General features: G+C 37.0%; 1 protein-coding gene across 1 annotated transcript in view; it reads right to left on the minus strand.

Annotated features, from left to right (window-relative positions):
- Positions 1-13818, minus strand: part of LOC148823653 (disabled homolog 1-like) — a 298122-nt gene that overhangs the window by 42874 nt on the left and 241430 nt on the right. Inside the window, exons 4-5 of the mRNA XM_088927687.1 lie at positions 10355-10494; positions 8203-8301 (exon numbers count right to left, since the gene is read on the minus strand). Of these exons, the coding sequence (XP_088783813.1) occupies positions 8203-8301; positions 10355-10494 (239 nt within the window). The remainder of the gene's footprint in view (positions 1-8202; positions 8302-10354; positions 10495-13818) is intronic.

Genomic DNA, 13818 nt, shown 5'->3' on the forward strand with positions numbered 1-13818 from the left:
TAGCAGAGTCAAGATTCCTCAATGTTCAACAATGGCTAATATGTGTTATTCCCTGTTCAGTGCTCAGAATTGTTTAAGCACTTTAAAGCATTGCATTGCTGGGTTTTGGAGCATTTCCAGATTTAAAAAGCAATATTATGCTGTGTCAGCATGTTTGGCAGGTGGATAGAAACAACTAAGAAAAGTGAAAGAAGTACATATCTATGAGAGAGGCAAAGCTGCAGGCAACACATTGTGAGATTGAGAACAGAGCAAATGGAAAATGAGAGTTATAGAATACTGCAATTTTAATTAATTTCACATTCATACAGAGCCTCCTGCTTTCAGTCTAGTACATTTCTAGTACAATATTTTGTTCTTCCAATCATTTTAATAAAAAGATTTTGAAGAAGCCTGTCTATTGTTTTATCTCTCTGAAGGTAATCACTAGGATACAGGTTTCCTAGTATCATCACATCTGATGATCAATACAGAACAGCCTAGAAAGACTGTTTTTTTTTTCAAAAATGAAAATGAGCTTTGTATGCTTTTTACTATTTTTATCATCATAAAACACATCTTATATATGATGATTTAAAAAATGTTTGATTATATTTAACTTAAACACCACTATAATAGGACTGATCAGTGATGATGATGAGTCCACTTACAGGGATGAAGTCGTACAGCTGCTTACAGTAGGTGGTGTCGTAGCAATAACCTCGACTTGAACATAAATAAAACGAAAGAGAACTGGACTTTCGGAGACACAGGCCACACACTCACAGCCCACTCAGTACTGATGGAACAGAAGTGGAAACAGTCACCAGCTTTAGGTTTTTGGGAATTCACATCTCTAAAGATCTAACCTGGACTGTGAACACTGACTCTATCATGAAGAAGGCTCAGCGGCGCCTTTATTTCTTGAGGTGACTCAAGCGATGGGGGATGTCAGTACCTGTGTTGGTGAACTTCTACCGCTGCACCATCGAGAGCATCCTCACCAACGGGATCACCGTGTGGTACGGCAACACCTCTTCTCGAGAAAGAAAGGCACTGCAGAGAATGGTGAATGTGACCCAGAAGATCATCGGCTGTGGTCTCACCGAGATTAAACAGCTCTATGTGGACCGCTGCCGTGGTAGAATTCTGACCATCACAGAGGACAGTCACCACCCCGGGCATGAGCTCTTCACCCCACTGCCCTCAGGCAAGAGATATAAAAGCATACGGACACTTACAACTAGATTTTTCAATAGCATCTATCCACAAGCAGTGCGATTGGCGAACACAGTTAGCCATGCCCTTTGGACCATACCTACACCCTCTACCTCATTATGATTTCTTATTTATTGCACATCTCCAGTCATTGTTTACACGTTTGTATTGTTTACATTCAAGCTGTTTACTTGTTTACTTGTACATTGTCTACTGTTTGTTTGTATATTGCCTTGATGTACTGTCTGTACTTTGTGTTTTTACACTTGTTTTAACAATTGAGAGACCTTCTGTAAGTAAGAATTCCATTGTACCAGTACATGTACCGGTTACATATGGCAATAAAGTTCAAGTTCAAGTTCAAGGTTCCTCCAGCTTTGAAATTGATGAAGCCTGCAGGCTGTTTACTATAGAATATGCAGATCTTCACGACAGAACACAGGGAAAAAAATAATTTACTGTACTTTTACTGTACAGTTACTTTAATGTGTTTAATTGATGAGTTATATTAAATACAGTTATGTATATGGTATCTATGCCCAATACAAAGTAAACAGAACTTGGCACACTGACTTACTGGATTTGTAATACCACTGTCATTGCATACAGGTAACATAAAGGACTATATTTTAATTCTTGGTATTGAGAAGGAAGAAATGGTACATTTCTCTCATAAAAAGAAATCAGAATTCACTGCAGTCTTAAACACACGTGATTACTCCAATTGATTGGAGAGGGGTAGGGGGTTTCATTTTTTTTACTGCTAGAATTACTAATTAACTTGTACCCAAAGGAATGATTAGAGACAAGAGGGAATTGTAATGAGGCTCCTTATTAGAAAAATCAAGTCAGATCTTTATGCTCTTTACAGCATTCCACTATTCTATGAAAGATGTCAAAAACAAAAAAAAAACACAGAAAAGGTACAACCTGCACTGTGGCACACTGGTTAGTATTGCTGCTCTATAGTGCTGGAGCCGTGGGTGCATTTCCTAGAGTGCTATCTGCGTGGAGTTTGTATGTTCTCCCTGTGTTCATGTGGATTTCTTCTGGATTGTTACTTGGCTTCTGAGGAAATTGGCCCTTGTACGAGTGTGTGCATGCCTGCGTCTGCATGTGTCCTGTGATGGACTGCAGTTATAAGATGACTGAATGGTACCACCTTATGTATACAGTACATTGATAAAATATCACTATTATTATTACTTGTATGTGTTGGAGATGTACTATCAGCAGAAATGTAGAAAAAAAAAGAATTAAGATTTTTTTCAAGTAAAATTCATACCATATATTTAACCACTTCCTCATGTCATTTATAGAATTTCAATGCATACCAGAACATGAGCATAAATATTTCCCCCTCTTAAACTTCAGAAATCTGCAAATATATTCAGAATTTTCTTGGTAACTCATCACCCTGGGGGTAGTTCTGTCACTCTCTTTGTTCCTGCTGCTTTCCATACAATAAAATCATTCCAGGACTGTTTTCCAAGCCTGTCCCACCACATAACAGCTAATAAAGAAAAGGCACACTCTGGCATGTCTCCAGAATACCATCTAAATGGAGTGCTATTAGATCAGTCACATCAGTGCATTCTGTGGTATGGCTGCTTTGTAATGAAATTATAAGGTCACTTGTATTCCTTGGAACTACAGTAGGTCTTTGAAAAACACATCAATATATAGTATGTGGATGTCAGGGCAAAGGCTGAAAAAAAATCACACCAAGCAAATCCATTGTCAGATTAAAAACAACATCTGCTATTTGAAATGAATTTTTTTTAATGTAAGACGAGTGTATGCATTTAATAAAAATCTATAGAATAGAAATCAAATACTTCAATGTTCTAGAAAACAGTGAAATTGAAAATAAAAAGAATTACTTCAAGACTATTTTATTGGGTCTAATATTTTAAATATTGCACCATTTTGGAAATGTAATTGTTTACTAGACAGTATTTTTCCACTTCATGTCCTATGTTTTAGCAGATAAAGTAAATTGGTACAATACAACAGTTTTGACTGGGGAAAACAGCTGTCTAAGCTGTCTGGAGAAAAAATAAATTAATCCATTCATTTTCTAACTGCTTCTTCCAATAAAGGGTCACAGGGGAGCTGGAGCCTATCAAATAAAGCAATGGGCACAAAGCAGTATACACTTTGAATGGGACGCCAGTCCATTACAGGGCACACACAGACACAAACATGCACACATTTACACCAGTGCTAATTTTCCAAAAATCTAGTTAACCTACCAGTATGTCTTTGGACTGTGGGAGGAAACCTGGTACCTGGAACCTGTGTAAACACGAGGGAGAACATACAGACACCAAGTAGATAGCAGCGTGGGTCTAGAACTGAACCCTGGGACTTAGCTCTGCAATGCTAACCACTGTGTCACCATGCTGCCCTGAAAACTGAAATATAATACTAAATTTCATGTAGTCAGGAAGGGAACTTTTCTTATAGTTTTTCAGACTCTGCCTACTGCATAATTGATACGAGTTTGTTTCCAAGGTTACCTCCCTCCTCACATGGAATGCTGGGGTTCAGACAGGAAATGGCTTGTTGAAAAAAGCTCCTATGCAGCCAACCAGTAATCAAATGTCTAGAATACATATCAAGAATAAATAAACATATTAATTTGAAGTTATAGTTAGGAGCCGGCTGAAAACTTTCTGTAGATGTATAGGAAAAAGAAAGACAATGGCAAAAAGGGCAGCACCTTCTTTTGCAGAAGTTTTAAAAGGGAGAGCACTGAATGAGAAACATCTGTTGGTACAGGCTGAGACGCTGTAAATGTTAGCGTTAATGATGATGGCAACAAAAAAAACCAGCTAAGTCTTTTTCAGGTGCCAAAAGATTAATGACCCATCTTGCTTTTCCATTTTCAGCACCTCGATTGCCTTCCTTGTCCATCTCTGAAATGACCTTTCCATCACATGTGATTGAAATAGGGAAACTCATCATGGGTACAACATGAGAAAAATCAGCTGTGGACGAGACTCTATCCTCAAACAACAAAGACACATAGCAACACCATGGAATAGCTGCATATACAACTGATGCTTTTTATATAAGACAGTACAATTCCAACCTCGGAAGTACATGCAGAATTTAAAGAAATACTCATGTACACATGCATATCAGCATGGATTTTTCAATAAAAAGTTCCCTAGGGATTTGATACAGTACATGCAGCATATACTACTGTATATACACCTCAACCATAGTAATACTATCACATAAATACTATCACACAAAACATCAGAGCCATTTACAAGACATGTCTGGTTGTATAGACCCCAATTAGCAATAGTCCTAGAAAAAAATACACAAATTTAAATTAAGCACTCCAAAATATATGCTCATCCTTGACCCCCAGCCATAACTGGGCTCACAAACATCATTGTTCTAAATAAAGCTTGCTAAAAGCAATGTTTATAAAGCCAGGTACTTGCGCAATCCAAGATTGCGTTAGAATTAAGGTTTCTCACAGTCATCTAGCCTCCAAAACAAACTCTACTTGCTGCTCTGTTACTTATAACCTTGGTTTTTTATAGCAAAGAAAGCCTTGCCAGGTGGATGCTGCACATTGGTGGTGGTGGAGGGAAGTCCCCATTACCTGTAAAGCGGTTTGAGTGGAGTGTCCAGAAAAGCACTATATAAGTGTAAGCAATTATTATTATTATTATTATTATTAGTAGTAGTAGTAGTAGTAGTAGTAGTAGTAGTAGTAGTAGTAGTAGTATTAGCATTATTATTATTGCCAGAACAGAAAGCCTTCAGGCTTCATGGACAATCTAATAACATACAGCACACTATAGCAAACTAACTTGCATTTACAGTACTTATATTTCACTCTAAGGAAACCTTAATGAATCGCAGCTGAATAGAACCTTTAGCACCCCTACAAATCCTGTCAGCTCCAGCAACACTGGAGGATTAATCACATATTCATTTCCATTATGAACTTCATTCCAGAGATCTGCCAGATGTCACAGTGCTCATTTGCAGTCACAACTTGCACAGTATTGACTGGGAAGCCATTGCAAATCTAAAAACAAACCTTACAAGTGGTAAATAGAAACACAAGCTTGGATCTGCAAAAGATCGAATGAGTGAAAACTCAACAGCAGATTTCTTAAACTATCCATATTTATTCTCCTATTATATTACAGTTGAAGATGAATTACACAAATAAACCATAAACAAAGGAATTTCTGCATTGATTGATATTTCAATATTTATATTCACTTACAAAGTGGTGCAGAGGTTTAATTGGCATTGCTGTGTAAAACTCAGAGCTCAGTTGAAGATAAATTAAATAAGAGTATTACAGTATGTAGTCCTTATGTGGGCAGCTTTGACAGCACCAGTTCCATTTAATGTGTGATTCCTGTGATTTACACAGACGGCTTTTCATCACTGGAACAGTTCATATTCTGGAGCCTGGTCTGTTGTATTTTTTATAAGGAGAGGTAAATCCTGAGCTTACCACCTAACTGGCAGTAAAACCCAAATAATAGAATTCACTTGCACCACACAGATCTGCCCAGAATTAACTCGCTGATATATATCTTCCAGTGCTTTAGGGAGGAAAAGTCACAGAAGACCAGTACTATTTTCAAACAGTGACCTTCACAGTCAGTTCTATAGCCACCTGTAATTCACTGTTATATTTCTCAGTAAACATACTGTAAGCACCTTAGATGAACAAACGGCACATTTCTGTTTGCGTATAATAAGGTATACTGTGATCACATACCATTATGTATTTTTATAAGGCAGCTACAGGGAAATATACACTTCATCAAACAGGAAAAGCATTAAGATTCAGTATTTACTAATTCTCCAGCATACAAATACAGTACATATGTGACCGCACTGATAAAAAAGGCCTAAACTGTTGTAAACCCTGCAACTGTTATAAGTCTAAAAAATAGTTTTTTAGACTACAAAATGAGTGACTTTAAAAATTCTACAAATTGTGTAAGGCTCTACTATGGATTGTTAAACGAGTCTCTAACAGGCGGTTATGTAGAGGTGATAATGTGTTTTTCATGTGAGCTTGAAAGAGTGAATTTATGCCTTGTACATTTTAAGTTCTTTATGCAATGTATACTTCACAAACACAACACCAGCCTTAACAATAAACCGGAACTCTAACCATAATGCTAACCCTGATCCTAATCTTCACCTTAAAGCATATTTGCAGTTTCAGAAGTGATGCAAGACATACAGTAGTGGTTGAGTTCTGTGTACAGTACTGTATGTGTGTACACTATAGCAATGGAAGGGGGGCATGAAACTTTTGGTGCTTTATCTCAATAAACTTCCTCAATGTGCATTAACAGTGATACAATCCATGCTAAATCTTCAAACCTATTTTTGAATGTAAAATTAAAATTAAAAAGTGATTTTAAATGACCTTAAACAACGTATCCGAGATCTAAACATGTCATCTATGCATTGTGCTGAGGGAGATTTTTGTCACATGTTGTTAATCATATCTAAACCCACCAACCAATGAACATGTTTGAACACTGTAGTACAGAACTCAATTCTTCACAGTCTCCATTGCCATAGGCTAGTGCTGATTAAAACCTTTTTCTCTCAGGAGCGCCAGCACAAAATTACAGCTACAACAAAAGGTCAAGCAAGGCCCTGCAGCTATCAGGTCACAGATCTGCATTGATTAAGAGGCTGTCAAAGGCTCTGTTAATTTCATCCTGTCTGAAAACCTGTATACTTTCAGTGGAAATCACCAGTTGTTTTAAGACTTGGCTCTGTTAGTGGTTTTCCAGCAGTAACTCAGGTGTCACCGTTGCAGATCTGAATAATCCCATAAATAATCAACAAAGTTCTGACGATTGTGGACTACAATTATTTTTTATCTAAAATCATTGTCATATATAAAGTATAAAATATATATAATATATAATAATATATATACCGTAATACTATAAATTCAAGTCACTACAGGACTGTTATGAGTATAAAATTACATAGAACAATCCACATATTTTAGAACTCAGAAAAATGTAAAGTGTCCAACCATCTACAAAAATCTCCCCCTCGCATCCTTCTATTAGAAATGCATCATTAACACTCAAGAAACAAAAACAATGCAGGAATTCTTGCAGTTTGTTTTAAAGTACGTTGTAGAATATTAAATACACTCATCCATTTATTTACTCAGACGTATCAGAGTATCCCCTTTATAAAAGGCAAATCTTCAAGTGTACAGAATTACCCATAGGTGCCTTTGTGGCTTTACTTTCTGAAAGACGTTAGAACAAAACGCCTCTGTGTTTAGAAACCAGAGTCATGGGAACTGCCGGTCCAGAAAGGCTGTACTACTACTGTTTTTCAAGGTGTCCAGGACTGAGAGATGGGCTAAGAGAGGCTCTAGGAACACTGTCATTTACAAAGGGCAACAGCAGCATTTGGAATTGTAGTGGAGCTCGCATAAAACAGCATACAATAAAACATCATACTGGAAATTATAAAAATAACCACATACTGTACATTTTTTAAAGTATCATTTACCTCACAAAGTGGATTGCATTTACACTGTTCAGGGCTATTGTGATATTGTCTTTTGCAGCTCTGAAAAAGTTTTTGAGACCTTAAAATTGATTTTTTCCTTATGCTGATGTTCTGTAGTGCCGAATATTTGTCACATCTTGTTATTTGCTCACATGACATCAAAATTCAGAAACCAGCACTCAGGATCAGGAAATAGCTTGTTTTTTTGACAAACTACAGAAAGATAACTGCCAAGTGATTGTGTTTGTAAGACATGTCAGCTTTAAAGGAGCTGTTGTTTCTTCATACCTGTCTTTTGATTCTCCTAAGATGGCAGAGTGACAGAATGCCTATGCTTGTTGCTGCCACTCCCCTTGAGACATGGAGCCAAGTGTGTCCTTGGGCAGAAAGGATCCAGAGGCAGCACGTGTCCGTATTTTATTTTTTGCTCTACCATGCAATTCTGTTACTCACCCCTGTCTTCTCATCAAAGATTTTGATCCCTCCAAAGGAGACAGTTAAAAAGACTTTCTGCTTGTGTTCTCCTTTAGAACGAGCTGCAGCAGCAATTCCCTGTAGGGGAAAAAAAAACAGCAACAACAACAAAAAATCAAGATTTTTATTTTCTGTTTTAATTTTCTCCTCCCTTAAGATGACAGGTGTTATGTAATGGTAGTGATATAGTGATATGTTTTTATAACAGCACAAATAGTTTTTTTTTAGTATGAATGTACTAAAAGTACAGTAGATAATAATAATAATAATAATAAAAATTGCTTACACTTACATAGCACTTTTCTAAACACTCCACTCAAAGCGCTTTACAGGTAATGGGGACTCCCCTCCACCCCACCAATGTGCAGCATTCACCTGGATGATGCAACAGCAGCCATAGTGCCCCAGAACGCTCACCACACATCAACTATCAGTGGGGAGGACAGCAGAGTAATGAAGCCAATTCATAGATGGGGATCATTAGGAGGCCATGATTGGTAAGGGCCAATGGGAAATTTGGCCAGGATGCCAGGGTTACACCCCTACTCTTTTCGAGAAATGCCCTGGGATTTTTAATGACCACAGAGAGTCAGGACCTTGCTTTTTTACGTCTTATCCGAAGGACAGCACCTGTTTACAGGATAGTGTCCCCGTCACTATACTGGGGCATTAGGACCCACATAGAGCGCAGGGTGAGCGCCCCCTGCTGGCCCCACTAACACCTCTTCCAGCAGCAACCTTAGTTTTTCCCAGGAGGTCTCCCATTCAGGTACTGACCAGGCTCACACCTGCTTAGCTTCATTGGGTTGCCAGTTGTGAGTTGGAGAGTCTTATTGCTGATGGCTTTACAGCACACAAATTAAATCTGAGGTTTGAGCTGGCAGACCATTTTTTAAAGCACCACAATGAACTTTGTATGATTTTCACACATCCAGTACATTTCACCAAATGGATAGTGAAGGAGTGTTTTTAGGGGACTTTCTGTGCAAACATTATCAGTAATTACTGTTACAATTAGTTAATAAAGAGCAGAAGATCAACTCTTTAAATTGGCCAATATCTGGAAAGTATGGAAAACACAAAAATTATTGTATCATTGGAGAAGTTATCTGTCTCTATTAATCGAAAATATGCTTTTTTATACAGGGATTCTCTTTCTGACTTCAAAGACTGATCGACTGTGACCTCTGGCCTCCAAAGAATAGTATGCGGTTATTGACTAAGACATTTTACTTGATGTGACTATGGACAGAGGGCAGATATTAGCTGTACACCACCGGAATAGCACAGCTTTGAAGTCCAAGTGTCTGTGAGATTATTTAATAAACAATTTTTTACGTTACTGCATACGGAGCTTTTTACATGATAGAAAATATCAATTTTATAATATTATATTAATTAATATAATAATAAATAGAATACGATTAATTAATGTAATATTAATAGCATAATCTTTCTGACTTATTTTTACTACCTAGTAAGGTTTTTTTGAACAGTTATAGAGTTTTCTGGACAAAAAAACTGAGGAAGTGAACAGATTAGAACAATTTCTATTGAAATTGATCATCTATTGATGCCAAGGCTGTCTATTTATTGCTGTTTTGATGAATATTGCTTTCTGCATACAGAAAGAAAGATCTATAGTATCCCCATTACAAGAAACAGAGAACTCTCTCCAGTTTAACATTAAAAAGTACAAAATGGAACAATTTCAAATTTATTTGTTAATTCTGTTTGATAAAGGTGGAGAAACTTTCAAACTAGACACTAGGTCTGATGGCCCAAAATTGACCCCAGACATCTTGGTCTTTATAATACATTGTGGAAACACAGCAGACAATCAACCCACTCCATAACAAATGACTTACATTGACAGGTGGACTCCACTCTATCCATTGCAGAAAACTAGGTCCCTGGTTTGATTTTGTGACAAAGCTGGAGGCTTTGATTTGCAAGAAAATGTCAATTGGTACAGTTTTTTATTTGTTAAAGAGCATATTTCAAAACATCTGATTAACAGTCTTTGTAAAGGATCATTTATTCTAGGCTATAACCTACAGACTTCATAGCTGGAGTGTTAGTGGATGAATATTCATGACAGCATGACAGCCCACACAGCATGGGTGCCTACCTTGAGCTTCATCATAGAGTCCTGGCATAACTTGTCCCCCCGTGCAGCTGTGACTTCATCAATCCCAATCAGCTTGGCCTTGTACCGGATACCATCCCCTTTGAAGCGTTTAATCAGCCCTGCTTCACTGCGATCCTGACCTGCAGAAAAACCACAGACACAGTAAAACAGTGTTTTAAATCCCTGGGTATAAGCCTGGGTTTCATACCAATAACTCATGCAATCATGGGCTTCTGCACAGAAGACATTAAAGTACACAAAGATCAAACTTCTACAAAAAAAGATATTCACCTACAAAACATTTACGATAAAATTATTTAACCCTCAAATTGTTTTAAATGTTAATTTTCCTGCCATTTTTCTACATATTTTTCACTTTGGACTAACAAAGGATTCACGAAAGACACATATTTTAAGAAAGTACTGTATATTACAATAATAAGAATATTGTTGCCTTTTTGCACAGTGTGGCAACAACTTTGAGATCAGTGAACAGAAGAAATGAAAGATACAAGTAGAGATAAAACAGTTACAATTGGCATAGTGTTTTTTAAAGTCTTAAATACAGAAGCATCTGATCTGAAATAATTTTGCATATTTGGAACCTTTAACATATTCTTTGTATTTTTTAGGAAACTGATCTGTTCATTAGGTACAATTTGAAGCTAGCGTTCATGTATAGAGTAGAGATGACTGAAGCAATTGAGTTTAAGATCTTACTCACGACATTAGTGTTTTAATTGGAGACTAGATTTTAATGGGCCAAACCAATACCTTGTACTACTTCTTTTATAAAAGGTGCAATTATATTGCATAGTTAACTATAATTATTTGTTATTTATAGTTAACTAATCTTAGTTCTTGAGAGGTCAAAGACTCAATTTGAGAAGTACATTAACACTTTCACATGTATTCTGGCTTTACAGCCATGAATCCGGGGTGACATTTCACCTGCCAGACCTTGTGCGGAACCTTAATAAATTTCTGACAGCTGTTTCTGTGTGATGGATGTTGGGGCCCTAAGGTGATGCAGTTCTGATGGTCTGAACCCTGCTTTTAACAGATCAGCCTGGGTGTCTTGGTCTGGAAATAACATTGGTGAGTGGAAAAGGAAAGTATTTTCTTGCAGTCTCCAAGTATTGGTTTCATTTACCTTGTTACAGCAGGATGATCACTTTTTAAAAATAAGATGTGACAAATTGAAGCAGATAAAAATCACATGGTGCCAACTTGTGCGGATAATTTTATTGGTATTGAGAGGATGCCTGTCTTGGAATGCTAACCACTGCTCAGTGATTGCACCAAGTGCTGCTTCAAATGGGCACAGTTGTACTGTGTGTGCAGGGGGAGATGGCTTTTTGACAGCAGATTTTAGAGCAGAAGCAGATAATACAGAAGCAGTTAATACAACCAAAGTGATCAGAGGAAGAATGCTGGCGTTCATTCAGTGCAAATACATCAAAGAAGCCCCTTTACCCATACACAAAGACCAGTCCTCTTTGTTAGTACAAAGATTGGTGCTGAATGTGCATTAAGATAAATTGCTCTTTATGATAAAGTGAAATTAAGAACCTTCTGGCTAAAAGAGTGGCATGCTTGTTCAGAATGTGACAGTTTATTTTACCTGGCAAAGCAAAAAGGATGAAGCCTTCACAAAATTGCCATCATTAAACCCTTAGCTAAAACAGCACAGTGCTATGCCAGTATCTTAACCTATTTTGCTAATTGAATAGCCTTCCAGAGCCAGGACTGTGTGAAATGAGAAGACTAGAGCTCTGAATAAGCAATTGAAGGAAATGCTTATTACAGGTGAAGAGAAAGTCGATTCATTGGGGTCAACAAAAGTTTAGCTTTATAATGCAAGGATAGAAACAAATTATTATTCAGGCAGGCATGTCAGTTTTAAAAGGGCACATTTGCCATATGCTCAGAAAGTCACACACAAAGATGTGTGACAAAGGCACATTGGGAAATGATGTACACAGATTCAAATGAGGAATGTTTTGAGAATCACAGAAATACTGTACACTGATTAAATGTAAAATTCAAATTCTGTGTTTCAAAAAGAACAAAAAATCTGTACAGATAATAAAGTATTTTTTAACTTAAAAATAATTCATTGTCTAAGAAAAAGACGAAAAAACATTATTGAATATGTTTTTATTATATTGGTGCAATTAAAAGTTGAAAGCATTGCCTTTGATGTAACATGGTCTGATTTGAGGAAAAACTAACAGTAAAGGAAAACATTATTCAGCTACTTAAAAAATAAAATCTTGACTATCAACCTTTAATCATGCAGGATAATTAAATCTGTTTTGAATTTTCCAGAACTTAATAAAAATGAATGAAGGCCCTCCTCAGGCTAAGCTCTATGATCATAAACCTGGTAATGTTGCTAGTCCTCTATGACAGGGATTCCAAACAAAGACAATCAGCTACTGAGTGCCGTCAAAGATAGGCTTGTATTAGTGTTCCAAGGTTTCCTGGCTCTTTTGGCGACAAAGGGATGCCAGAGGCCCTGCGACCACCAAGGATCTTTTTAACATGCAGACATTAAAAACACACAACTGGCTAATTGGGTGAGTAGAACAATAATAATTGGTGATTCAAAATTATAAATCTATATCACCATAACACTTTCTTTAAATAATTGATCCATTCCAGATATTCTCTGATGGAAAGCAACAGGCCAGCTGTTAATGGCCATCAGCAAGTGACTTATGGAACACCATTCTGGGCTATGTCATTGTCAATTTGAAGCTATTTGCTCAAACCACAAAGCTCTTATTGCAACTTATGGCCCCTTTTTGTGCTTACAAACCTCGGTGAAAGACTGCTAATGAAAGTCAGCACAGTCACATAATTGCAGCATCTTTTCAGTCAATAGCATGTCTGAAGTGTATGATGTCCCAAAGGATAGAAAAGCTAGATTCTATTGTGTGGTGAGCTCACTCAGTGTCCTGCCCTCTCTGTCAAATCTTTGTGACAGCATGACACTGTTGTCTTATCTTGTCTCTCTTTCCTTTATACCGTAGCTTCTCCAGTGCCCTTCATTTTTATGTATCAGTAATGGTTAAGCACAGCCTTCATTTGTATAATTTGTGGTCTGCAACTAATATCATAACAGGAATACACCCTCACCAATAACTCCCTCATCGCAAAAGAATTGACAGTTTACTGTCTTACGAGTTCTAAATGCTTTAAGACAAGACAAAAACTTATTTGATGACATTACTGAGATTGACAGTGCTTGACAATGGTTAAAATATGGGTTCCGACAAAAGCTCCCAAGGTGTAAAACCATGTTAATTGCATATTACCAAATAATTAATTTGAAAATTCTTGGGAGTAAGAAGGAATACTACCACTGCATTATAAAATCAACTCTGAACAATTTATAAGTATTTCTTATAAGTATTTGAGTATCTCATTTACTTTGGGGGACAAACTAAGTTAATACA

Source organism: Atractosteus spatula, chromosome 11 (assembly GCF_055471065.1).
Source record: "Atractosteus spatula isolate fAtrSpa1 chromosome 11, fAtrSpa1.hap1, whole genome shotgun sequence".
Taxonomy (NCBI): Eukaryota; Metazoa; Chordata; class Actinopteri; order Semionotiformes; family Lepisosteidae; genus Atractosteus; species Atractosteus spatula.